Source organism: Malaclemys terrapin, chromosome 17 (assembly GCF_027887155.1).
Source record: "Malaclemys terrapin pileata isolate rMalTer1 chromosome 17, rMalTer1.hap1, whole genome shotgun sequence".
NCBI classification, from domain to species: Eukaryota; Metazoa; Chordata; order Testudines; family Emydidae; genus Malaclemys; species Malaclemys terrapin.
In genome coordinates this window covers 13,358,706-13,383,779 of record NC_071521.1, presented here as the reverse complement: position 1 = coordinate 13,383,779, position 25,074 = coordinate 13,358,706, and the positions used below count along the sequence as shown (strand labels likewise).

Here is a 25,074-nt window from a genome sequence, read left to right as displayed (position 1 = left end):
TGCCACAAGTACTCCTGTTCTTCTTCTCTTTTTCTGTAACTGACACGCTGATGCTTAGTTCTCAACGCATTTAAATAACATTACAGTAGAACCTCAGAGTTACGAACACCAGAGTTACAAACTGACCAGACAACCACACACGTCATTTGGAATGAGACGTATGCAATCAGGCAGCAGCAGAGACAAAAAAAAAAGCGTGTACAGTACTGTGTTAAATGTAAACTACTAACAAAAAGGCAAGTTTTTTAAAAAAATATTTGACAAGGTAAGGAAACTGTTTCGGTGCTTGTTTCATTTAAATTAAGATTGTTAAAAACAGAATTTTTCTTCTGCAAAGTAAAGTTTCAAAGCTGTATTAAGTCAATGTTCAGTTGTAAACTTTTGAAAGAACAACCATAATGTTTTGTTCAGAGTTACAAACATTTCAGAGTTATGAACAACCTCCATTCCTGAGGTGTTCATAAATCTGAAGTTCTACTATAGCAGGGGTCGGCAATCTTTCAGAAGTGGTGCGCTGAGTCTTCATTTATTCACTCTGATTTAAGGTTTTGTGTGCCAGTCATACATTTTAACGTTTTTAGAAGGTCTCTTTCTATAAGTCTATAATTTATAACTAAACTATTGTTGTATGTAAAGTAAATAAGGTTTTTAAAATGTTTAAGAAGTTTCATTTAAAATTAAATTAAAATGCAGAGTCCACCGGACTGGTGGCCAGGACCCGGGCAGTGTGAGTGCCACTGAAAATCAGCTTGCGTGCCGCCTTCGGCACATGTGCCATAGGTTGCCTACCCCTGTACTAAAGTTACTAATCCTATGGAAAGCTGACTGCTAGGGTTCTCCACTCTTATCTAGGTCTCATCCATTCAATAAATCATAGCTCTGCAGTCAAGGGAAAGTCATGAGGAGCTTGGTGAAGCCTCCTAATAAATTCAGCACAAGCTGATGAGAAGCACTTTGCTCCTGAACATTTAATGCAGCCTAGATTTTAAATAGCTGAAATGAAAGTACTATTTTTATGGGGACATATTCCAAGTTGCTTTCTCACATTGAATAGTCCCACTGATTTCAGTGGGACTGCTCTCAGAATAAAGCAGAACTCATGCTGAGTACAAGTATCAAAACCTGGCTCCTAGTGAGTTTAGTGCTGGCAAAAAGTGCCAAATTGACAGCCGCGTAGACTGCTGTCTTCTTTCCCACAGAACAGGGATAGCACGGCAAGGGTCTGCCAATGAACTTCTATCCCAAACTAGAGGGGCCTCTTCTAGGAGTGAGGGGGGAGTTCATCTCCATGTCCCATTCAGTCCTTGGGCTCTTCTCAGATTGTCAACAAGTTTGCCCATTTTTTGTCAACTGTGGTGGTGGGTTTTGTGATGGGGAAACAGAGTGAGAACCCCCAACTTGTTTCACGTTGGCCACCCAAAGTGGGTAAGATTTTCAGTATACTCGGATTATATTCCTATAGATTAGCCATAACACGTATTAGAGGTTGGCAATGAATATTTTTTCTGTCTGGGATATAGCAATACAGAAAATGTTGGTGTCTGCCAAGAGGGAAGATTATACCTCACTCCATTCCTTTGTGCTATGTGCTGGGTTAGGATGGGGGTGGAGATGGCTCACATACCTGTTGTAGAGTTTACTAGCTGCAGGACCAGTGGGCGTCTGGTGACAATGCCTGATCCACGGGGCAGGAAGTCCCTAAAATGAAATAGGAAGTTTTTGATGAGTGATGGCTTCCTTCATTCAACCTTTTCATGGCTTTGCTGCCTTTAGAAATTCAGAGATTCTAAAGCAGAGAGTCTTAGCCAGAGAAAGAGAGCAACAAAATTCGAGGCACTGGAAAACAAAACTTCCCTCCCCCAAGGAAAATAAAGGGTTATGGGGGGAGATTTCCAACAATACCTACAGGGTTTAGGAGCACAAGCCCCCTTTGAGTCAATGGGACATGTGCTCCTAAATCCCTTAGGCATTTCTGACAAACTCCCTAAAGGTATTCTTAATAAACTGATTTCCACAGAGCTCTACCTCAGCATTAACATCCTCTGCAATACTGGAGAGACCTTTGTCTCCCACTTGAGAATGCTAGGGAACATGGTACTGCCATAGCTCGGAATGCTGGAGAGGCCTGCACCGCCAACAGCCCTGCTCCAGAATGCTGGGAAGGCCTGTATCCTCCTCCTCCCCGCCCCCCCCCCCCTTTGTCCTCCTGCAGTGTACGTGCAGTATTTCTGTGTCAATCTAATGAAGCTCCCTATAATCAAGGAGCAGATATCGGGGTTTGGGGAATGAATCCAGGTTTAACCAAAAAAAAAAAAAAAAAAATTGAAGGGAGAAATCCAAGCAACACCGGGTGCCTCCTCAGATTCTGTGAGTGCAGTGTTACCCTAAAGAGGGTTGGGCTAGTTAGTGACTCATGCAAGTCCTGCATTTTGGATTTAGAGGAGAGACTGCATTGCTCAAATACGGATACGGTATATGATCCTTCTGGAACAAAATCCATAGCAGCCAAGGGCTTGCCTCCACCCAGGCCTCCTCCTGACTGACTGCTCAGAGCCAGGAACTGCTGCCAGGTCATCAGCAACAGCAGCTCCTTCCAAAACCAATTCACCAAATGGTGAAATTATTAGAATACAGGACATTTCAGGGAAGGAAGGAAGCCTGTCTACATCCATTTCCTAATGCTGACTTAGCAGCCACAGCCCATGAGCTTTTTTTTTTTTTTTTTTTTTTTTCTTTTTCATCCAAATGCTTCTCTCTCTTTTTAAAGCTAGGCATACTCATAGCATCCACTGATGACCTTGCTAGTTTAGGGACAGATTTTCAAAAGTGCTCAGCCATTTCCATTGCTCTCAATTGCAGCTGCTGATGCTGAGCACTTCTGAAAATCTGACCATTTTATTTCAATGCCTAAATGGGGATGGCATCCTTTTGAAAATCGGGCTCCTCTTCCATATATAAGCTACATTCTTTGTGAAGAAATCCTGCCTAAGTTCCATCAGTTCTAGGCCCCAATTCCCCCCCCCCCCCCCCAACGCTAGTTTGACAGTAGTGTAACATCACTGACTTCAGCAGAGCTACTCCCGATGTACAGTGGCATGGGCAGACAGACCCCAACATTTTAAGTCCTTGTTCTTGTCCTGCTATTGGAGAGAAGGTTAAGAGAGATGAGATGGCTTTGTGTTTCAGTTAATAGAGTGAGACTCAGAAAATCTGTTTTGAATTCCTGGCTTGCCCTAGACTTCCTGTCTGGCTTTATGCAAGTCATTTCACTTCTCTGTGCCTCCATTTCCCCATCTGTACAATGGGGGTAAGAATATTTTCCTATCTCAAGGGCCGCAGTGAGGATGAATTCAGGAAAGCTTGGGAGGTGCACAGCTACTGCCATGATGGGAGGACATAAAAATAATTAGATAATCCCTAAATCCCATGGCTCTATATCATAGCAGGTGAAAATCTGTTGTCAATTGTAATGTAATTGTAGTGTAAATCTGGAGTAACACCATGGAAGTCAATGTAGTTGCACTAGATTTACACCACTGCAACTGAAAGGAGAAAGTAACCCATTCTCAATAGTCCAGTCCTTTCAGAAATCTATGTTCACTGAAGTCTTCTTTTCATTTCCCCTTTCCCAAAGAATACAGCCCTAGTTTCTCTATTCCACTGGGATTACAGATAAGACCTTTGAGTCTCTGTATCATTCTAGGTGGGTAGCTACGGCCTCGTCTCCATTTATATAAAACATTGTGGGCAATATTCCAAATAAAGTCCCACTCTAGTGTTACAATAATTTCCAGTGACATAATTGACGTCAGTATTTATATGTCCCAGAACTCTACTGAGTTGTTCTTTTTAACTGTGATTATATCATGAGTGAATGATATCATATTACTACATAGTCCCTTCTCCAAAACACTGGTAGAATATATAAGGGCCCGATTCTGCATGTTACCAAGCACCTTCAGCAAAATGTCAAGTGCCCTAAATTCCCATGTAGTAGAGGGCGATGCGGGCCCTCAGCACCTTGCAAGATCAAGCCCTAACTGAACAAAATTGCTCTTCATGCTGATCTTTGTGTCTCTCTCTGCCCTGAAGCTTGCTTACTATTAATACTTTATATGGATATGGTGTGTTTAACCTTATACTCTGCCCTTTGATAGTTTTTCATCCTAAGATCTCATATTGCTTCAAAGTTGTGAATTCAAAAAGCCTAACATTGCTCCTGCGGCTCATGTGGCTTGTTTGGTAGAAGAATTTTGCAGCAGTGCATTCGGGGTGCCGGCCCTTGTGTCCTGTAACTGTTGTACCCCCTCCACTTTGGCTGGGTTGCCCTAGAGTAATAGAGGTACCGTTGGACTTCCTACTACCTTGGAGGCTAGCTTGACACCTTCTCGGCTTGGTAAGACCTGCCAGAGCATACGCTCCACAGTTCTTCACTGCTGAACCCCGTTCACCCCCACACCAATCCTGAGGTAGGGAGGTAGGATTTTGTGGGGTATTACTCCTGTGAAGTAGGTAAATGTTTCCCCAGTTTTACAGAGAAGGAAACTGAAGAACCTAGAGTTTATGGTAAAAGGTTTCCAGCTTGGGAGTCTAAAGGTGTCTACACAGGGAAATCTTGTTCCAATGAGATTGTCCTACCAATAAATTTCCCCGTGTAGACAAGATTTAAGGTTAGTCACCTAAATCAGCAGTCTGGATTTAATCTATTTGCCTGGGTGAAAATTAGCACAATTTGGTCCCTAATACAGAGAGAGGAATTTGGGCCCCCACCTCTATATTAGCAGAGAATGTGTGGAGTGTAACCTGCACGGCTCCTATTGACTTTAACAGGAGTCAGGTGGCTCTAATGCTGCACAGCCCTTTGAAAAAATAGCAAACAGTGTAATGTCAATGAAAACAACTTCATGAAATTTACACCGAGAAAATGAAGGAGATCCTTTGGCTGGTTGTTTCAGTGATGAATATTATTTCTTCCTTGACTACCCATCTGCTTATTTCCCTCTCTGCTGACTTCTGGACAGATTCCCTCTTCCCACAATATGCCTGTTCCTTCCCCCTAGTGCTTGTCTTTCCGGCACTACATCAGTGCCCCTCCTGCTTAGGGGGAGCCCATTCCACTGGTGGAACCCTACAGTTAAGGACTGATAAATGCTATAGCTAGCTGGCTGCAGGCCAGGCCAGGCAGAAGGCAGGGTGAAGAATGGTTGTCTGCCTCTTGCAGCAGGTTTAATAAACTGCTCCTGTAAATGAAGTACACTGACAGAGGCAGTACAGCACTGATTACCTGGTTAGTTAGTAGCTTCCTTGAAAGAGGTGTTAGGCCCAGTTAACAGGAAGGGGAAGAACTGTATTAGCACCAATTTTGTTCTCTGCTTTGGAAGAAGGAATGTGAAGTGATGAAATTAAATCAGAGACAGGGAATCAATACAGGAGACAAGGACAATTACATTCCAGATGACTTGGGCAGACAAGAGCAAAAGGGTTAGATAAACTGGCTTATTCTATTCCATGAAGGAAATGTAAGGTAATGAGGCTAGGGGGGGAAAATAGAAGCTAGAAAACTATGCCTTCAGTGATAAGATGCTACAGAGCTCTGAGCAACGAAATGATGAGGGCATTTCAAGTTCTAAAACAAAGGAGACCCTGGTGTGCTATAAAAGCAGTGTAATCTCTACATCTCATTACATGAAACACTGTACAAAATGTGGTGTCTGAAATATGATATTAAATTAAACAGGAAGCTGCTGTCTTGAACACATGACACAAAGTGGAGTGGAGAGAATCTTATATTACCTAAAAAAATAATTATTTTTTTTTATGTAACGGCCCTGAAAATAACTTCGACACTTTCTGACTTCGAAGGCTTTTGAATGGGAGCTGAATTTTCTCCATCCTACACTGCATCATCAGCTTAGGATTCCTGCTGGGAAGTATCACTGCCCCCTCCCCGACCCCCACTGAAGGAGACAGCAATCCTATTCACATAATGGAGGTACTGATTTTCCATATATATTTGACTTGATTATTGGCTCCTACAGTTCCACAGAACGAAGTTTAAGGTACCAGTTTAGGTAGCCATCTATATCCCTATGTTCTATCCAGTTCCATTCAGAGAAATATAGGACTATGAACAAAGATATGAGACAATGAAGGAGGAAGCCCTCCTTGCTCATATGGTGCAAAGTAACAACGAGGGCCGTGACCTGAGATAACACTCATTATAATACTTCGCACCTTTCATTATTCTCACAGCAATCCTATGATATGGGGCAGATATTGTTTGTCACATTTTACAGAAGGGGAAACTGAGGCAGGAATGCTAACTGTTTTGCTCACAGAGGAAATGGATGTGAGTGCTGGGACTATAGCTCAAGAGTTCCTGGTTCCCAGGTCTGCATTTAGATTGTTACATCACCCTTCCTACTCTCATACAGTAGAGCACTGGCTTGTGATGGGCAAATTGGATTAAGTGGCCTAATAGGTCTTGTTCACCTCTAATTTCTATTCCAAGACAAAAAAGTATGTGAAAATAGAATTAGGGTTAAGAGTATGAGTATCAGTAATTTAAAAATAAAAAACATTAGAGGGACATATTAAATAGCCCCACATGAATAATTGCAAACCCATGAAATTCAGAGTTAAGGCAACACTTTAAAGAAACGTGTTAAGGTATGGAAATGCAATTAAGGCAACCTTAACTCTGCCTTATAGTGATGCCATGCAATAAATACCATTATGATCAAGGCATTTTAGTGTTTGTAGGCCCAGATTAAATTAGACTGGTTTCTACAGATATTCGGGTTTTTTTAACATATTTTGTTCCTTCTGTAACTTCTATGAAATATATATTTGACTATCTAGGGTATTATAACTTGTTACTGACGTTACCCTAAATCCAGTGTTTAAGACAAGGTGAGGATCCTTAATAAAGAGAAATATTTGAATATAAGTGTTAAATACTTTGGGATCCTACAGGATGAAAGGGGCTATTGTATTGTTATGTAGGAAGGTCTAAGTATATTGTTAATGGTTGCCGGCAAGCAGGTTCTTTGATCTATACACAATTACAGACTTGATTAAAGCTGATGAGTGTGCTAACCATCCCTAATTCGGGCTAAATGAAAGGAGCAGTTAAATGCCCCTTTACGTAGTGGTAGCTGGAAACCATGACCCAAGGCAATGGGCAGCCCGGCAAGGGGATTGGAAGCTAAGTCATGTGAGTTGAGGGGATCCCTGAGTCTGACTGCAAAATGCAAGAGCTAGAGAATTGATTGGTTGTAATTGTGCATATCTGTGTGTGTGGTGTTGGGCAGAAAGTGAAGGAAGCAGTGGGGAATGTGACCCTGGAAAGAAGATGAGACACAGAGATGCTTATGGGCACAGTACTCTTTGGAGAGGCAGTCTTGGATTTCTGTCTGCTGTTGTTAAGAGTTCAGGAAACAGGACTTTGTGTATGTTCTTTGTAAATAAACAGGATTGCACCAAAGAAAGACCCAACTTGTATCATCAGTTTCTCTTCCTAACAGAAACAACTCTGCAAGTCTCTGAATGCTGGCTAACTGCTCAGGCAAAAAGGTTTTTTATTAAGTAGGAGGTGATTATTAAAGCTTTGCATGAGGGAATAAGTACCCTGATTCTTCAATGGTCTGATTCATCGCAGAAGGGGGCACATTGGGTATATTGTGCTCGGTTCTGAAGCTTTGTTATAAATAGGATATTTTAGAGCAGATACAAAAGAGAGGAAGAGGAATGATAAGGGACTTGGGGAGAAAAACCACATACTTAAGACTGCTACTTCCATTCTTGCTAAAAGTGGATTCATTTGCTGCTCTAGTTGTGTGAATTGAACTGTGCTCAGTCAGCAGAGGTTTGGTGACTGTCCATAACATCGGGATTAAATGTCACTGTAACAGATACAATATCTGAAACCGACAAGCCTGTGCCCTTGTGACCCTGCCATTCTGGGTGTGACGTTGCATTCCATAATGTTTTGTGGAAGTACGCTTATGAGTGTAAATATGATGTAACTGGAATATGCTTTATGCAAAAGGTCTCTTGTAAGGTATGATTACAAAGCGAAAGGTATCATTACCCACGAAAGCTTATGCCCAAATAAATTTGTTAGTCTCTAAGGTGTCACAAGTATTCCTTGTTGTTTTTGCTGATAAATACTAACATGGCTTCCACTCTGAAACCCATTACAGAGGTTATAACCTACCGAATATATTCATCCTATTTGTATGAATATATTATCCTTGTATCTGAAGCTAGAAATATGAAGTATAACTCTGAGGTCCTATTGTAATTATGCAAAGTGTGGGCCATTACTGGCGGTTTAGAATCTTGATGGCTCCCACTGACTAGGACAATTGGTTGTAAATAGTTTATTTACCTGCAAGCTTTCCTGTACACGTGTGTGCCAGCCCCTGAGTAATGGAGTCTTACAGTGACATGTGACCAAGTAACATGATACTGGAATCCATCTTAAACCTTGTGCTTTTCCATTTAGAAGGAGGGGTGGGGACCCAGAGAGACAAAGGATTCCCGCCTTGTGCCAAAGCTATAAAAGGGGGTGGAGCAGAACAAAGGGAGTCCCAGTCATGAGAGAGCCCTGCTTTTCACCTAAGATGCCTGCTGGAACTAACAAGGACTGTGTCAGGGGAAAGGATTGGGCCCAGACTAGGAAGGAGTCTAGTCTGTGAAAGAAGCTTAATAGAACATCTCTGAGGGTGAGATTTACCTGTAATCAGTTTCTTAATATATTAGGCTTAGACTTGCATGTTTTGTTTTATTTTGCTTGGTAACTTACTTTGTTCTGTCTATTTTTACCTGGAACCACTTAAATCCTACTTTTTATACTTAATAAAATCACTTTTGTTTATTGATAAACCCAGAGTAAGGGTATGTCTACACTACACGCCAAATCAGCGGGCAGCGATTGACCCCCGAGCGCTCTCCTGTCGACTCCTGTACTCCACCGCCGCGAGAGGCGCAGGCAGAGTCGACAGGGGAGCATCAGCAGTTGATTCACCACAGTGTCTTCACTGCAGTGAGTAGGTCTAAGCACGTCGACTTCAGTTACATTATTCATGTAGCTGAAGTTGCGTAACTTAGATTGATCCCTCCCGCCCGCCCCCGCCAGTGTAGACCAGGCCTAAGTGATTAATACCTGGGGGGAGCAAACATCTGTGCATATCTCTGTATCAGTGTCATAGAGGGTGGACAATTTATGTGTTTACCCTGTATAAGCTTTATACAGAGTAAAATGGATTTATTTGGGGTTTGGATCCCATTGGAAACTGGGTGTCTGGGTGCTGGAGATAGGTGACCTGCTGAGCAGTTTTTGGTTAAAGTCTGCAGCTTTGGGGGCGTGGACCAGACCTGGGTCTATGTTGCAGCAGGCTAGTGTGTCTGGCTCAACAAGGCAGGGTTCTGGAGTCCCAAGCTGGCAAGGAAAATGGGCTCAGAGATAATCTCAGCACATCTGGTGACAGTCCCAAGGGGGTCTCTGTGACCGAACCCGTCACACTGTGCACTCAGATACTCAGTTCAAGGCTGTTGGATTAGAAAGAGAAGACACTCGAGAGCTGAACCGATACAGAGGGATACTACAGCTCCCTCCTTACAATGGAAGAGGATCTGTTGCATTTGACTGTCCCATTTCAACATCTTCTGTCTGTAAGTTGAAACTTACATCTCTCTATCAGTTTCCCTTCTTCTCAAAGTATGTAGGAGCCATGTCTACTTTTAGCTGCCAATTACTTAAATAAGGATGTACAGACCCTTTGAGGCTTATGAAGGCAGCCTTCCTAGGCCAGTAATACACAATTTCAGGTTTGCCTACAAAAATACCTGTGGAACAGGACAGAGACACTATCACTGATGAGGTGGGGAGGAAGTGGTCTCAGGGAACTTGACTAGATCACACTGCACATCAATGGCAGTCAAGAATAGAATCCAAATCTCGCAGCACTCCAGCCAAAGTTGTGAGCCGTCTGGTTTACATCTTCAAAAGGGCATGTGGTAGGTGTAGCACATGATACACGCAAGCACAGTGCACAGCCGTCTAACACGCTATTTCTTTTTTGTTAATAACATGAGAAATCACAAAGCCATACAAATAATAAATCCTATAGGCATTTCTCTGCCTCGGTTTCCCCACCCCTCCAGAGTGGCATTTCTCTGCCTCGGTTTCCCCACCCCTCCAGAGTATTCTTTGGGCTGAGGTCAGAGTCAGCTGGGGCCACCCAGCATCCTTTTGCTGCTGCAGTGCATGGCTTGTATTCTCTCATCAGCTCGCTGTTGCTCTCTGTGACCTGGCTGATTTGTCCTGTTCTCCTTTCCTGCGCAAAACTTCCTGTATGGCTATTTGAGCCTTCCCTCTCTGAATCCTTTTTAAACTTCTCCTTCGTCACCTCTGTCTCTTGGTCTTGTTGCCGGTAATTTTCTACTCTCTCCACTTTTACCCTCCCTGCAAACAACTTGAGGGAAGTATCTTTTGGCTTCAGCTAAGCTGTTGTCGTTCAGGTGCTTCCAGTTGGATAGGCGGCCATTAAATTCAAATGACCCACCATTGTCCCTGGAATGGCAGAGACTGACACAGTTCTGCCTGTCCATGGTGGATTTGACATTTAAATTTAGGTATTAATTGAAACAGCAGTTGTCATAGTGACAGCTTCATAACATCAACCAGAATTCATAAACTGTACAGACAGATTTTCCAAATTGCCACATGAGTAAAACAATCATTCTGATCTGATGGCATATATTATAGGTTCGTGGATGAATTATTAACCATTGGAGCAATTTACCTTGGAATGTGATGGATTCTCCATCACTAGACAAGTTTAAATCAAGACTGTAGTCTTTCTAAAAGAGATACTCTAGATCAATCAGAAGTTATGGGTTTGATGCGTAATCGCTAGGTGAACTTCTCTGGCTTGTGTTATGCAGGAGGTCAGAGTAGATGATCATAATGGTCCCTCCTGGCCTTAAAATATGTTAATCTAATCAGCTGAAGTAATATCAGGTTGCAAAACAAACTCATTTTCCACCCCAGAGCAGCTTGGCCTCATTACATAGATTCGTACTGAGTATCTGATGTGTTTTAACCCTTTGGTTCTGACACAGGGGAGCCTCCCTAAATTTAAAAAGGGTTTGATGTTGCAGAGCTCCAGTAGCACCTTTTGAGCACAGAAAGCTAAGTAAGACAGGAAGCCACAGCCTCCTCTCCAGCAGGCTGTCAGCTTCTCCCTGCTTCTTTCTTCCCATTCCTACCAGGATGTTGCTACTTCTGGCCAGCAGTCCTCTGAATCTATCATCACTACCACCCTCAACTGACTAATGCCACTGGAACTTCTCCATGGCCAGCCAACACAACTCCATATCATGCAACTCTTCTCAGTTGACTATCACCCATCACTCCTCTTCAGCACCCTGACTCTTCCTCCAGCCACCCGCCTGCCTCTCCTGTTGAACCTGTTCTAGGTCCTGTCTTCCCACTTTTCCTCATCTGCAACTGCTTTCTCCCACAATCCTGTCTTCTGGCTAGCCAGTGCTCTTGTCCTTCTCCAATCCCTTAGACTAGTGGCTCTCAACCTATTTACCATTGTGGGCCACATATGCAGCTCTCTGTGTGTTATGTGGGCTGCATCCACACAATATATATACTACCTGTATGGCCCTGAGGATGTCACATGGATCGGAGCCAGGGCCGGCTCTGGCATTTTTGCCGCCCCAAGCAAAAAAAAAAAAAAAAACCCGTTCAGGGCGGCCGGTGCGGCAAAGCCCCTCAGCCCCTCCTGCCGCGCCGCCTGCCGGAAGGGCTCCACGCTGCTCCTGCCTGCAGGTGAATTGAAGGTCGGCGGGGAGGGAAGGACGTGGGCTGCCGGGCTTGCTGCAGACCTGGCACCGGCTGGGGCAGACGGAGCATGCAGCCTGCTCCCAGCAGGGCGCTCCCCTCCTCCGCGCTGCCGCCACCTACAGGGTGGCCGGAGCAGCAAACCAAGAAAAAAAAGGGCGGCCGTGTCACCCTAGGATTGGACGGAATGCTGCCCCAAGCACGAGCTTGCTCGGCTGGTGCCTGGAGCCAGCCCTGGTCGGAGCTGTGTGCTGATTGGGCTGTAAGCTGCCCACAGGTTGAGAACCTCTGCCTTAGATAGTGTGTCCAGTGGATCCCTCTGGCTGATAGGGTTAAATCCATCACAGCCTATTATAACACATTTCTTATCTGCATAATATGGTACCACTGCTACTTGTGTGTGTAATATGGTACCGGCAACACAATTGGATACAATGGGTCTTTATTTCTGTGTACACGTATCACATATTCTATGACACTGGTCATATTACCGCATACAATGATTCATTATTTCAGAATACTTGAGTGCAAATGGTACGCCAAATCAAGTCAGAGACAATAATTCATGAATGTCAGAATACACACATGACAATGGAAACAAAATTAGACACAATGGGCCTCTACTTCCACTGCCTTGCATCTTGAGTCACCATTTACACCAATGTAAATTGGGTGTAAAACACTCATTCTGATCTGATGGCATATATTATAGGTTCGTGGATTAATTCTCTCAGCCCGAGATAACCAGAGGTCGGTGGTGCTCCTACTCTGAAGAACGCCCTCTATACCAGTAGCTGAGGGGGCTGGCGTAGAGGTGCTGCTGCAACTCTGATGCAACCCAGGTATTCTCCTTACTGGGAACCTAGAGATTCTCCTTGTGTAAATCCAGCTTTCTGCAGCACTGGAATGGGGCTAGAATCTGGCCCAGTTACACTCACTTAGACCAACTTACATCCAACGCATAAGGGAATCTAAAGCTTGGTCTACATTTAAAAGTTGGGACACACACACACACCCTTGACTGACATAGCTATACTGCCCTAACATAGTTATACTGCTCCAGTGTAGACGCTTCCGGTGACATTGCTAATCGTTTGGGGAAGTGATGTTCCTATACCGACAGAAAAAAACCCTTCTGTCAGGGTAGGCTGCAGCTATGGTACGGCGGGGATAGCTACATCGACACAGCCATGCCTGTATAGTCTCCATAGTGCAGACATACCCTTAGTCAGTGTAACTTACACAAAAAGGAGTCAGAAGGAGGTGTACATTAATTTAGGGAGAGGACTACTTTAATTTAAACCTTCTTACACCCTCCATCTAACTACTCTTGTTACTACATTCCTCTCCCCTGGCAAGCTCTGACACCCTGCAAGCTTGCTCAGGTTGTGTCTTCACTGCAAAAAAGGTGTGTGTATACAGTGAGGGCTGGTCTACACTGGGAATTTACATGGGCATAGCTACATCTCTCAGGGGGTTGAAAAAGCCACACTCCTGAGATATGTAGCTATACTGACCTAATCCATGGTATAGGCAGTGCTACGGTCGATGGAAGAATTCTTCTGTCGATCTATTGACCAGGGCCGGCTCTACCTTTTTTGCCGCCCCAAGCAGCGAAGCAAAGAAAAAAGAAAAAAAAGCAGCCGCACCAGTGCCGCCGAAGAAGAAAAAATGAAAAAGCTGCCGCCAAACTGCCACAGAAGAAGAAAAAAAGATAGAGCTGCCGCAGAAGTGCCGCCGACAAAGGAAAAATGAAAAAGCTGCCGCTGAACTGCCGCCGAAGAAGGGGGGGGGTGAAAAGTCGGAGTGCCGTCCCAAGAACGGACGGAGTGCCGCCCCTTCAGATTTGCTGCCCCAGGCACCTGCTTCCTTAGCTGGTGCCTAGAGCCGGCCCTGCTAGTGACCATCTCTTGGGAAAGTAGATTATCTCTGCCGATGGGAGAAGCTCTTCCACTGTGTCGCTGTAGCATTTCAAATGTAGACACTTAGACCTAAGAGAGCTGACTTGAGATAGCTGTCTCAATGTAAAATCCTAGTGGAGACAAGGCATTGCAGTTTTTAACCACAACTAGTTACATCAAGGTAAAAGTTATCTCTGCCTTGTCGCCAGTAGGATTTTACAGTGAGATTGGTAACTCAGGGTAAAAACTTGATTTTTGCAGTGAAGACAGCCTCAGATGCACGGCCAAAACTGACCTTATGATTCTATCATTATAAACTTTTTCTATGTTTCCTTTCCCTTCCTACTGTGGCAAATGTGCAGGATATTTGTATCTACAGGAGCTCTATCACCCTTGCGGTCTACCCATCTCTCTCTCAAATCACGTATATTTCACTTGGAAGAACTGTGTACATCAAACAAAGTAAATACACACATACAGACTGAATAAGAAGTAGCCATATCTTATTACAAACACACAAATGCAGTACCGCAAAGAAGAAGAAATAACTACATCTGAATTGCACATTTCTTTTGTGATGGGCTATAAAATCATTCTCTAGGTTGCCAGTTAAAAGCAAGGGCAGGTCAGCAATGAGCTAAAGCCCATAGGCTGCCAGATGGCCATGCGAAATGTGTTTGGTGGTCTCAGTCTGATTCCCAATGAACAAGTGTGCATGGCACAAGAACTGCCGTTATAATTGGCACTAAATGACATTTCTGCTGGCAGCCTCCACACAGAGGCCAAGGACTGAACTGACTATGAAGAATGAACTCCCCTCCAAACCATAGGAGTTCTCTCTCTGTGTTGGGGCTGAAGCACAATTGTAGGAAAACTTGCTCTGTGCTGTACTTTTCTGGGAATGCACAGAGGGTGACAGTAACCAGGTTGCCAATCTGTCACCACCTGCCTGTACTATTTTCACACAAGAGGCTGGACCTTTTCCCTAACACAGGCTGAGTGGGCTGGACCGATCTTGATTTGACTCAGATACATTATGATGTTTACCTGCTACTGTATATTGCCTCCGGGTGGCACCTGTACATGTCAATTTCCTCCTTCCTACTTCTGATGTCAGAAACCTCCAATGTTATAGGGATGCTTTCTTTCCCCGGGGTGTGGGGGGTCAGATTTGGGGTTTACCATCTTGACACTGTCCCTTTAAACAAAGCCACCCATTCTGTCCTACCCCAATCAGAGACCTCTAAAGTCAACTACAAGGAGTTGTTTAAGGCAATTGCAGGCTATGAGGGATTAGATAATCAGAGAGAGAGAGAGAGAGAGGTGCCCAGAGCAGTAAGTCTTCACATATATACTAAATCAACTGACTGTAATGGCATGCTCTTGAACCTCGGTGTGTTAGCTGCAGTTGCTGGATTCAGAATGTAGTCTGTGTGGCTGCTCTTAAGCAAAACCATCAAACACAGAAAAAAGGAAAACCATGTGGCAATTTTTGCATAAGCAGCTTCTACACAAATATATTTATCTCCCCTCCCCCACCCGGCACTCCCACCTCTTCACTTCCCAAGAGTCCTAAATCCTGCTTCTCTGAACTAACAGCTTATCTCTGGCTGCACAGACCAGCTCCCAGGAGCCTTTGCAGTCATTTCCTCTCTTTATCACCCACTCTCTGTCCACCTCTCCTTTCTTTGTGTCTCTCTCAACTCTTTCCTGCCTGTGCCTCTCTACTGGGCATCAGGATAAGGGGCCAGGTTTTCCAGTCACTTGTATTGGTGTGAATCCCTGAGCTTGATTTTCCTCCCACACCAGTTTTGCACTGGTCGAACTCCATTGACTTCAGTGGAATCACTCCTGTTCTACACCAGGGAAGAGAAGAATCAGACTCACTGGGTTAGATTCAAAGTTCTGCTACGACCCCTTTGCACCAGCCTAACTGGTGCAGGACAGGTCTAAACTCAGTTTAGGGGACCTCTGCCAAGTGCAGAGCTGGCATCACCAGCTCTGTGCCACTTCAACAGGAGCCCTCTCGTGAAGGAGGCATTCAGGGGCAGTCTAGAGAAGGGCCAGGGCATTCGTATGTCCCAGCCATTCTGCACCCTTGTACTGGCCCAGGGGAGCCATTGCAGCAGGGGCATAAACTAGCCTGCACCAGGGTCTGAACTGACACAGGTATGAATTTGCCCTATTGACTTCAACAGAATTATTCACACTGCTGTAAATCCAGAGTAATTCCACTGAAGTCAATGATGTTACTCTGGATTTACATTGATCCTAACAGCAGAATCAGGCCTCACGGTTCTCAATGACTGGGATGAAGGTAGAGATGGTGCATCCCTTACCCATATGCCACTGACACATTCCTGCATAGAGCAAAACCTAAATACACAAATCATTATATTATAACAACTACTAGGGGGCTGCATTACACAACATAATGTGGGGACTTCCGACATGAAGCTTCCATTCTGTCCTTAGCTGATCCTGCCTAACGTATGAGCTAAAGTCCCTATGCACAGAGAGGTGAGGTAAGGACAAACTAAATGCCTTTACTTGGAATTTCCTTGTTTTGGAGGATTTAAGTTAGATCCTACAAATATATTGGGTGGGGGCTGATATTTATTCTTCATTTTGCTTTACAGTAATTATATGAAAATTGTTAATAACTGAAACTAATAGAAAATCAGTGTATGAATACAAGAAGTCACGCTGCTGTGGCTGTCCATTGACATCTTTATGGCTTCAGGGAAGGCAAGAGGCTTTTGTGGGGAAAACAAGAACGACGATTATGGGTAAAAAATTGTTAATGACCTTTTGGCAGGTGAGTGAATCTGTCAGTCCATTGAGAAGTGAATCGTTCTGATTACAGTGGGCTCCCTGCTGTTATGCTAGGGCCAGGTGGCTGGGGCCCAGTCAGTAATGTAGGTAGTACCATAAGTCTGTTTTTCACTCCCCTCTTTCCTCCCATCTAGAAACGTAACTTCCAGTTTCAGAATTGTCTCTATCTTAAAGAGACCAGCTCCTTAAGGAGATGTGACAAAGAAGAAGTTATTGCCATTCAAAGGGAGGTGATCTGTACCTATACAGGCCCCAGGGCCATTCAGCACTAGAACCTTGTACAGGACCATCCATAGGTCTAGTCTGCAAGAGACCCTCAGTATTGCAACCTGCATGTGTTAAAAAAATTGCTAATCAAGCCCTCAAAAATCATGACACTGGCTTAAAAATCTTGTGTTTTACATAATAATAAATGATGGTTCTTTTTGTTTTGGGGCCTTTATGGGGCACTCTGCTTCATGTTTTGAAGCTTTGCTCCGCACCAGGAGGGCTAGAAACTAGAGTCACAGTCATAGAGTCTAAAGCCAGAAGGGGCCACCAGATCATCCTGTCTGACCTCCTGTATATCACAGGACATCAACACCACCAGCACCTGCACACTGACCCCAACAGCCAAAATTAGACCAAAGGAAAACTGAGATTCCCACCTAATCACTGGACTCCAAGAACTGGGACTTTATGAAAAACACCAAATATCACAAGATTTGTGATAACATCATGAGAGGTGGCCACACTGGGACCATGTATGAAGGACCTCAGCTCCAATCCTGCTCAGGAGCCTGTACCAAGCCCCACTCTTCCTTGCATGGGAACCTGTAGAAAAGTGCCAATGCAGCTCATGACCTTAGTCATCCTCTTAACTGAGGGCTTGAAGGTCTGAGCAGGACACACATACTCCCAGCTGCCAGCACACTAAGGGCTTGTCTGCATAAACATTTAGTACATAGCAAGCTAGGGTGTGACTCTACCCTGCACTAGCCTGCTGCAGACAAAACATCCAAGTGGACCCATTTTAAAAAGGACCAGGTCAAAGCACAATAACAAACTGTTCATGTGCGTCTGCAGGGTCCATACGGACAGTTACTCTGTTGCAGGCTAGAGTTGTAAATTCACGTCCCAATTTGCCACAAACTAAGTATTTATGTGGACAAGCTCTAATTCAGTTCTTCTCCCCAGATAGTGGTGACTGGGGATAATTCTGCTCTTCTCACTAATGCCATACAGAGCTGTGACTTTGGAAATCATGTCTCATGACTTCAGCGCTGTGTGACATTGCCACTAGGGGGTCCCTGTGATGCAAACAAACTGGATCTGCATACCTGTGGCCCTAGTGATCATCGATTAATAATGATTTAGGATATCACTCTATCAGAGCAGCAGCTTGAAGAGGGATTATCTGCCTTCCTTCAGTTACAGGGCAGCAGACAAACCAATCCAGGAGAGAGAACAAGTCCTGGAGGGATAATTTCGTTCCCATTTCCTGACAACACAGTGGAAATCAACAGTTTCCATGGAAACAAGTCAGTTTTATGCCTATGCATTGCCTGCATCTTGTGTTGCTCCATATCAGGCCCATGCTGAAAGATTCTTGAGCCACAGCCATGAATGTTTGTTCAGAGTTTGTTTTAGGGAATATAGGACATGATGCATGCATATAGTCCCACTGTCTTTACTGATTGTGTTACATATTTCAGCAGAGCTCTCTGCTATGACAGATAGAATTAACCATGAGTATCTTCCCCCTCCTCCATTCTGATGGATGGACTTATCCATAGGATCCCTCCCAACTATCATCCTGCAGATGGATTAGCCCTGAATACAGGAGAATAAGAAAGAACACAGGCTGCACTGACATAAGGACAGCCCCACCTCCAGCTGCCTGAGTGTGCACTGATTTCCTTCCTCTGCACTTTGGAGAGAAGATCTGTAGAGGGATTTCCCTGCTTGAAGATTGTTCCTGTTTTATGGACGAGGACAATGTATCGAATGGTACAGCTACAATGCCAGTGTCTAATCCCCAAAAGTAACATCCCATTATAGCAAATGCCACGTTGACTCTAAGCTGCAGCACCTGGGGCCTTAGGGGAATACAGAATGCAATGCTGGCGCTGTGCAGTTTCCTCTGGGATCTTGGGTTGCACTGCAATATTCAGGGTAAAAGAGGATCCATGCTCGTTCTGTGCAGCAGTATCATGAACTTCCGGAGACTACAAAACCTGATGCACTGTAGATTGCAGCACTGGGAATTCCATGGTAATAGACAACTTAGGTCTGGGTCTGGAAAAGGAAGGCTGGGAACCCCAGAGAAATACAGGAAGCAGGGCTGGTTCCAGGCAGAAGACCTGGAATTGTCAGGGTAATAAAGAATGTAGCACTGGTTTTGGGCGATGACATCAGGGATCCCAGGGTAACAGTGATTGCAGTTTTGGTTCTGAGCAGTTCTGGGCCTCTAGAATGCCAGGGTTACAGAGTGCTAGCAGAAGCATATGCTCCACTCCAGGAGCAGGTAAAATGGATCCTTCCCGTCTGCAGTGCTATTGATTTCTCACCTTAGCAGAAACAGAAAGGGCACATTTGTTTGGGTTTCTTGCTGTATTTTCTTGATCACTGAAGTGAATTTCTGTGCTGACAAAATCCACCTTTCCTGCTTAGAAAAGCCAGAGTGTGTGTGTGGCTCGCTGTGCTGTGTACCTTAGCTGTCTGCATGACTCCATCCCAGAACACCCCTGGAGCGCACAGGAGGCCTCCTTCCACTGTGATGATGCCATCAAGCACCAAAGAAATCCTAGGGCAACAAATTAGTGCAAACCGAATGACAGGAGTGAAAGGATCCAACTTTGATGGACATGCAGGGATAGGGACTCAGCCTCTTAGGCTGGGTCTACACTACCCGCCTGAATCGGCGGGTAGAAATCGACCTCTCGGGGAACAATTTATCGCGTCCCGATGGGACGCGACAATCGATCCCCGAATCAACGCTCTTACTCCACCAGCAGAGGTGGGAGTAAGCGCCGTCGACGGGAAGCCGCAGAGGTCGATTTTGCCACCGTCCTCACAGCAAAATCGGCTGCGATACGTCGAATTCAGCTACACTATTCACGTAGCTGAATTTGCGTATCTTAAATCGACTCCCCCCTGTAGTGTAGATGTAGCCTTAGTCTCCTCCTCAGGGTGCAGTGAACTCTAATGACTCTGCAGTAACACTTGCTCCACTCACACCCAGTGCACTAAAACAGCAGGACTACTGACTTGCTGGCAATATTGGTTTTGCCATGGCAGAGGGAGCTCTAACTCTCCAAAACACCACCTGTATAAACAGTGCCCAGCATCTTAGCAGGCAGAAAAATAACAGGACAACCCACACAGTAACACTGGAGGGAGGAAATGCCTAGTTGCTGTGAAAACTCCAGCCACCATCAGGCACTGGTGTTAAAGTGAGTTAAGACTGAAGATAGCATCAGCCTAATGCTTGTGCTATGATTTTCAATGGCCTAATCTGACTCAGTGATGTAAAGGTAGGCTCGGGTCAGGATACACCTGAGAACAGACAAAGGAATGTTGTGGAGTAAAGACAGGCTCTTCAGTGTCAAGATGCCATTACTTGGCTGTAAAGGGATGGGTGGTGTGCTGTGGCATTTGTCAAAAGTCAACACTTGACTCCTGAATGGCCAAGGACTCTGGCCTGTCAACACACACAGACATGTTTCATGTGTCCTGTAGGCCTCTCTGGAGAAAGAGGATGAACTATCCTTCTTTGCACCCTCTCTCTCCCTGGAGATAGGACGCTACCATATAATAAAAGGCTTCCAGCTACTAAGGCAGAGGTGGGCAAACTTTTTGGCCCGAGGACCACATTGGGGTTGCAAAACTGTATGGAGGGCCAGGTAGGGGAGTCTGTGCCTCCCCAAACAGCCTGGCCCCCACCCTCTATCTGCTCCCTCCCACTTCCCGCCCCCTGACTGCCCCCTTCAGAAATCCCCGACCCATCCAACCCCCCCTGCTCCTTGTCCCCTGACTGCCCCCTCCCGGGACCCCCTGCCTCTAACCGCCCCCCAGGGATCCCACCCGCTAGCCAATCCCCCCTGCTCCCTGACCCCTATCCACACCCCCGCCCCCTGACAGGCCCCCTGGGACTCCCATGCCTATCCAACCCCCTCCCCCTTACCATGCCGGAGCCAGCCACACCACCGCGCTGCCCAGCAGGAGCACCGGGCCAGAGCGCTGGCAGTGTGGCACGCTGAGGCTGCGGGGTAGGGGGGACAGCAGGGGAGGGGCCGGGGGCTAGCCTCCCAGGCCAGGAGCTCAGGGGCCGGGCAGGATGGTCCCATGGGCCGGATGTGGCCTGCGGGCCGTAGTTTGCCCACCTCTGTACTAAGGCCATGTATATAGGGCATGCATTAGTTATATCTGGTCAAGACTCTAGGGGTATATCTGCAGAGCAACTGGGAGTTGTGATTCCCAGTATGGGTAGACAGACATGCCCTAGCTCTGCTTAAACTAGCACAGTAAACAACAGTGTGGACATTGTAGCATGGGCAGTGGCTCAGGCTAGTCATCTGAGTTTGGACCCAACGGGTCATGTGGGCTTGGATTTGGATGGCTAGTTCAAACTAGCATGGGTCTGTCTACCCATGCTGGGAATCACACCTCCCAGCTGCAGTGTAGATATACCCAAAGGGTCCTGGACGTTAGCATTTGCAGAGAGAGGAATAATGGAGAAAAAAATGTAGTTCAGGAGATGTTTGATCACTGCAGCCTCTTGCATAGCACTTCCTACCATCGCAGACTGCAGGGTAGAAGGGGTGCTGTGGAGTACGGCAATCTCCCCTGGACCTGGATGCATTATCCTATGCTGTACAAAGGTGGGAAGGGCACTGGGAGAGGAGTAAGGCGGACTGTCTAGGGTCCATATTCACTATTACAAACCTGTAGAGGAGGAAAGTGTTGTGGAGCAGAAGGTAGACTCCCAGGGTCTGTATGAGTTATCACAGGCTGTGCATTAGAGGCACAGGCACTGCAGGATAGGGCAGTCTCTCCAGGGTGCATGCAAGTTATCACAGACTGTTTGAAGAGGTGCGGCTGTCCTAGAGAGAACATTAAAATGGTGCTGTATACCTCCAATCCCTGTCTGCCTGGACGAGGTACCAGGCTCCTTGCTGTACATTGCACCTCTGCACTTTCAGATGTAATTAGGATCACACTAGCTGAAAACATGCTGTGTCAGAGACGCTGCACCCCTAGCCCATGAGAAACAACAGCTTGATCACTAACACCTCCAGTACAGCAAACCCCAGGCATTATACTGAGTTTAAAAACCAGACAGTCTGATTTCCAAACCTCGCAGCACTAAAGGAGGGAACAACAGCCCCAGGAGTGATTGGTCATGGAGGCTGAATCTCCATTCTCACCCCAGAAGAAGATAATGTTTCTAAGTCAGGATTGGGACCCATTTTAAATTAACAGAGCTTCAACTCCTCTGTCACACCAAGTGATTCCTCTAGGTCAAGACAGGCATCCATTGGAATAGCAATGTGAGAAAAGAACTGATTTGAACAAGCAGGCAGCAGATAAAACCCTGGACTTCCATTCTCATCACTCCTGTTCCTTATCATTCACTGTCTCAAGGAAGAAAACATTTCACCCAAAGCCCCTCTCCCTGTACACACACCAAAACAACAAAAAAGCTCTGCAACCAAATTTTTAAAAGTGACTTCTCATTTTGGGTGCTTCATTCTTTGGTGCCCAGTTTGAGACACCTTAAAGTTGTCTGAATTGATGCTGCTCAAAACAGAGGCACTCGGAATTAGGAGCCACTTTTAAACACGTTGCCCTTAAAAAATAAAAGCCAATAAAATTCATGATCAGGGGATCCTTCCTCCTCTGCTGGGAATCCAGAGTGTCAAGTACTCTCCAGCCAGGCTTCAAATGGAGAAAGTCAACATCACACACACAATGAATGACCCGTGGAAAAAGCAGGAACCCCACACAGCCAAGAAAGAGACATCCTGCTATGATCTCTTCCAACATCCACGCTGAAGTGAAGGAGGTGACCTGGTCTTGGGGCTGAAGCAGAATGACTGGCTCTGCAGTGTGACATGTCATGTACCACCCCATCAGAGCTCTCTAGAGTTCGCTCTGCCTTTTGGCCCTCATTCCCATCTGGCAACAGTTTTCCACTTGAGGCTGCCACCATGCTCAGGCAATTCCCAGCTATACATAGAGGCATTTCTATTAGAAGTAAAAGCACAATCAGCTTAAGAAACAGCCAGAGATTACCAAAGAGATCACAGCAGCCAGAGAGAGCGAGAGAGAGCGGTAACCTTTACATGTCTATTTATTAGAATCAAAGGACTTTACCCTGATCTCCCACCATTATAAATCAGGAGTAATTCCAGGAAAGTTAATGTAGCTACGTCTGTATAAAATGTGTGAGTGAGTTGAGAATCAAGCCCATAAAAGACAGAGACTTATTATGTCATCCATTGCATTGTCCCGCCAGTGCGGAATTGTTCCCTCGGGGTAAGTCTGTACAGCAAGCTGGGAGCTATAATGCCCAGTGCGAGTTGACACGTGTGCTGGAGCCTAAAAATAGCGGTGTGGCCACGGCAGCACATGCAGCAGCCCAGGCTAGCTGCCTGAGTACATACCCACAGGGTTGGGTATGTTTGTACATGGATGGTTAGCCCAAGCATCTGCTTGTGCCGCTGTGGCCACAACTGCTATTTTTAGTGCACTAGTTTGAGCAGAGCTAGCGTGTGTATGTCTACCCATGCTCAGAAGTACACCTCCCAGCTGCTGTGCAGACACAGCTTCAGGGAGACATCAGGATGTATGGTAAGGAGGCAATTGTGTTTTTCATTATAAACCCCTGTTCTTACAAGTTTATAACTGTATGGGTGGGGAAAGGCTTTCTGAACTGAAAAGTGGCCTGTTAATTGTCATCCTCAAAACATAGGGCCAGATCCTAAAGGACTAGTCTTTACTCAGGCTAGACCTGCTATGAAGGTAATGAACATGGGCTTCACAATTTTGCCTTCAGGCCTTTTTTCCTCCCAATGTACAGGAAATCAGCATAGGCTTTTTTTCCCTATCTGAGGAAGGCAGAATACCAGACTTTTCAGTGCTCTCATGGGCAGATTAGCTCTGCTCTAAAAAAAAAAAATGTTTGCAGATGTTGAGAAGTGAATACTCAGTGTCTCTGTGGACTTCTGCCTGTTGATGTTCTGAGAAAAATCCTTTCGTACAGCTGAGAAAAAACTCTGCTCTGAAACATGGCTACGGTTTATGCTCAATCTTAACATTTTTACAATGCTTCAGCCACACTCCTTGGCCCGTTAGCTAAGATCCATGGCAGTATCAGTTTAATCTGATGTGTCCTCTTTCAGGGAGACCATATCCTGCCTTGGCACCTCTGCCATCTTATATCCAGGGTGCAGTGTCATTGCTACAAATTGATTGCACTGGCATGATAAACAGGATCTTGACAATTCCTGATACTCGTTACAGCAGCATTACACACCAGGGAATTCAACCTTCACTCTTCATCTGTGTAGCTTTAACAGTGTGACCTAGACTCATATGAAACAGGAAATGAGAAGTAAGGAGAGGTGGTGTTGGTGTTGGTGATGGTATTGGTGTAGTGGGTTATTAAAACAGCATTTTTACTTCCAGAGACCTGAGTTCAATTCTTAAGTCACAAGTGAAAAGAAGTTGGGCTCATCCCAAATCCCATTTTGCATATCTCATAGCTTGTCATGACTGACAATCTTAGGAGAGGCCCAGGTTTGTGTTGCCAGCCCCAAGCATTCAGAAACCATGAGTAATGTACCAGAAAACATGAGATTGTTTAAAAATCTTGAGTTTTTAAATATAATACATTTGGAGTTCTTTTTATGTGTCTCTGGGTGCTGGAGCAGTTAGTGGATCACATTTTCAAGCTCTTTTCTGCAACACGAGGGCTAGAAACTTACTTTTTTTTAATACAACAGCTGAGATACTTAGCTGGTAAAGCCCCAGGTGCAGGAATCAAGTTAACAACAAATCACGAGACTCTCAATAGAATCGCAAGAGATGGCAACACTAGGCAACACTAGGCAGGGCAGCAGGAATAATTGCATTGGGGAAATGTGCACAGCATCTGCTCCCAGTATATCGTCATAAACACCTAATTCACACAAAATGTTAAGACGAGATTGAGCATTAAAACTGAAATTCCATCCTTCATCCCCTCTATTATGACTGGGTCTAGCAAGAGCTTCAGAATCGAGAACCATGGGAGGCTTTACATACCGTATTTGCAGATGGATTTAGGGTCAGATTTCAGACTCAGGGCTCCATTCTTCTCTTACTTACAGTGGTGTAAATCAGCAGCAATTCAGAACAGAATCAGATTTAGCAGCTGACTAGGAGCCATGAGCTCCTGACTTCTAATCACAAGTCTGACACTCAGTCACTGTGTGGCCTTCAGCAAGTTACTTA

General features: G+C 45.2%; 1 protein-coding gene across 18 annotated transcripts in view; it reads right to left on the bottom strand.

The window, feature by feature from the left end:
• DNM1 (dynamin 1) overlaps positions 1-25,074 on the bottom strand; it is a 104,141-nt gene that overhangs the window by 68,885 nt on the left and 10,182 nt on the right. For all 18 annotated transcript variants that reach the window (XR_008442647.1, XR_008442648.1, XR_008442650.1 and 15 more), the window contains exon 2: positions 1,625-1,698. Coding sequence is in view for 14 of the 18 variants with exons in the window: in XM_054007678.1 (XP_053863653.1) it covers positions 1,625-1,698 (74 nt within the window). In the remaining 4 variants the exon portion in view is untranslated. The remainder of the gene's footprint in view (positions 1-1,624; positions 1,699-25,074) is intronic.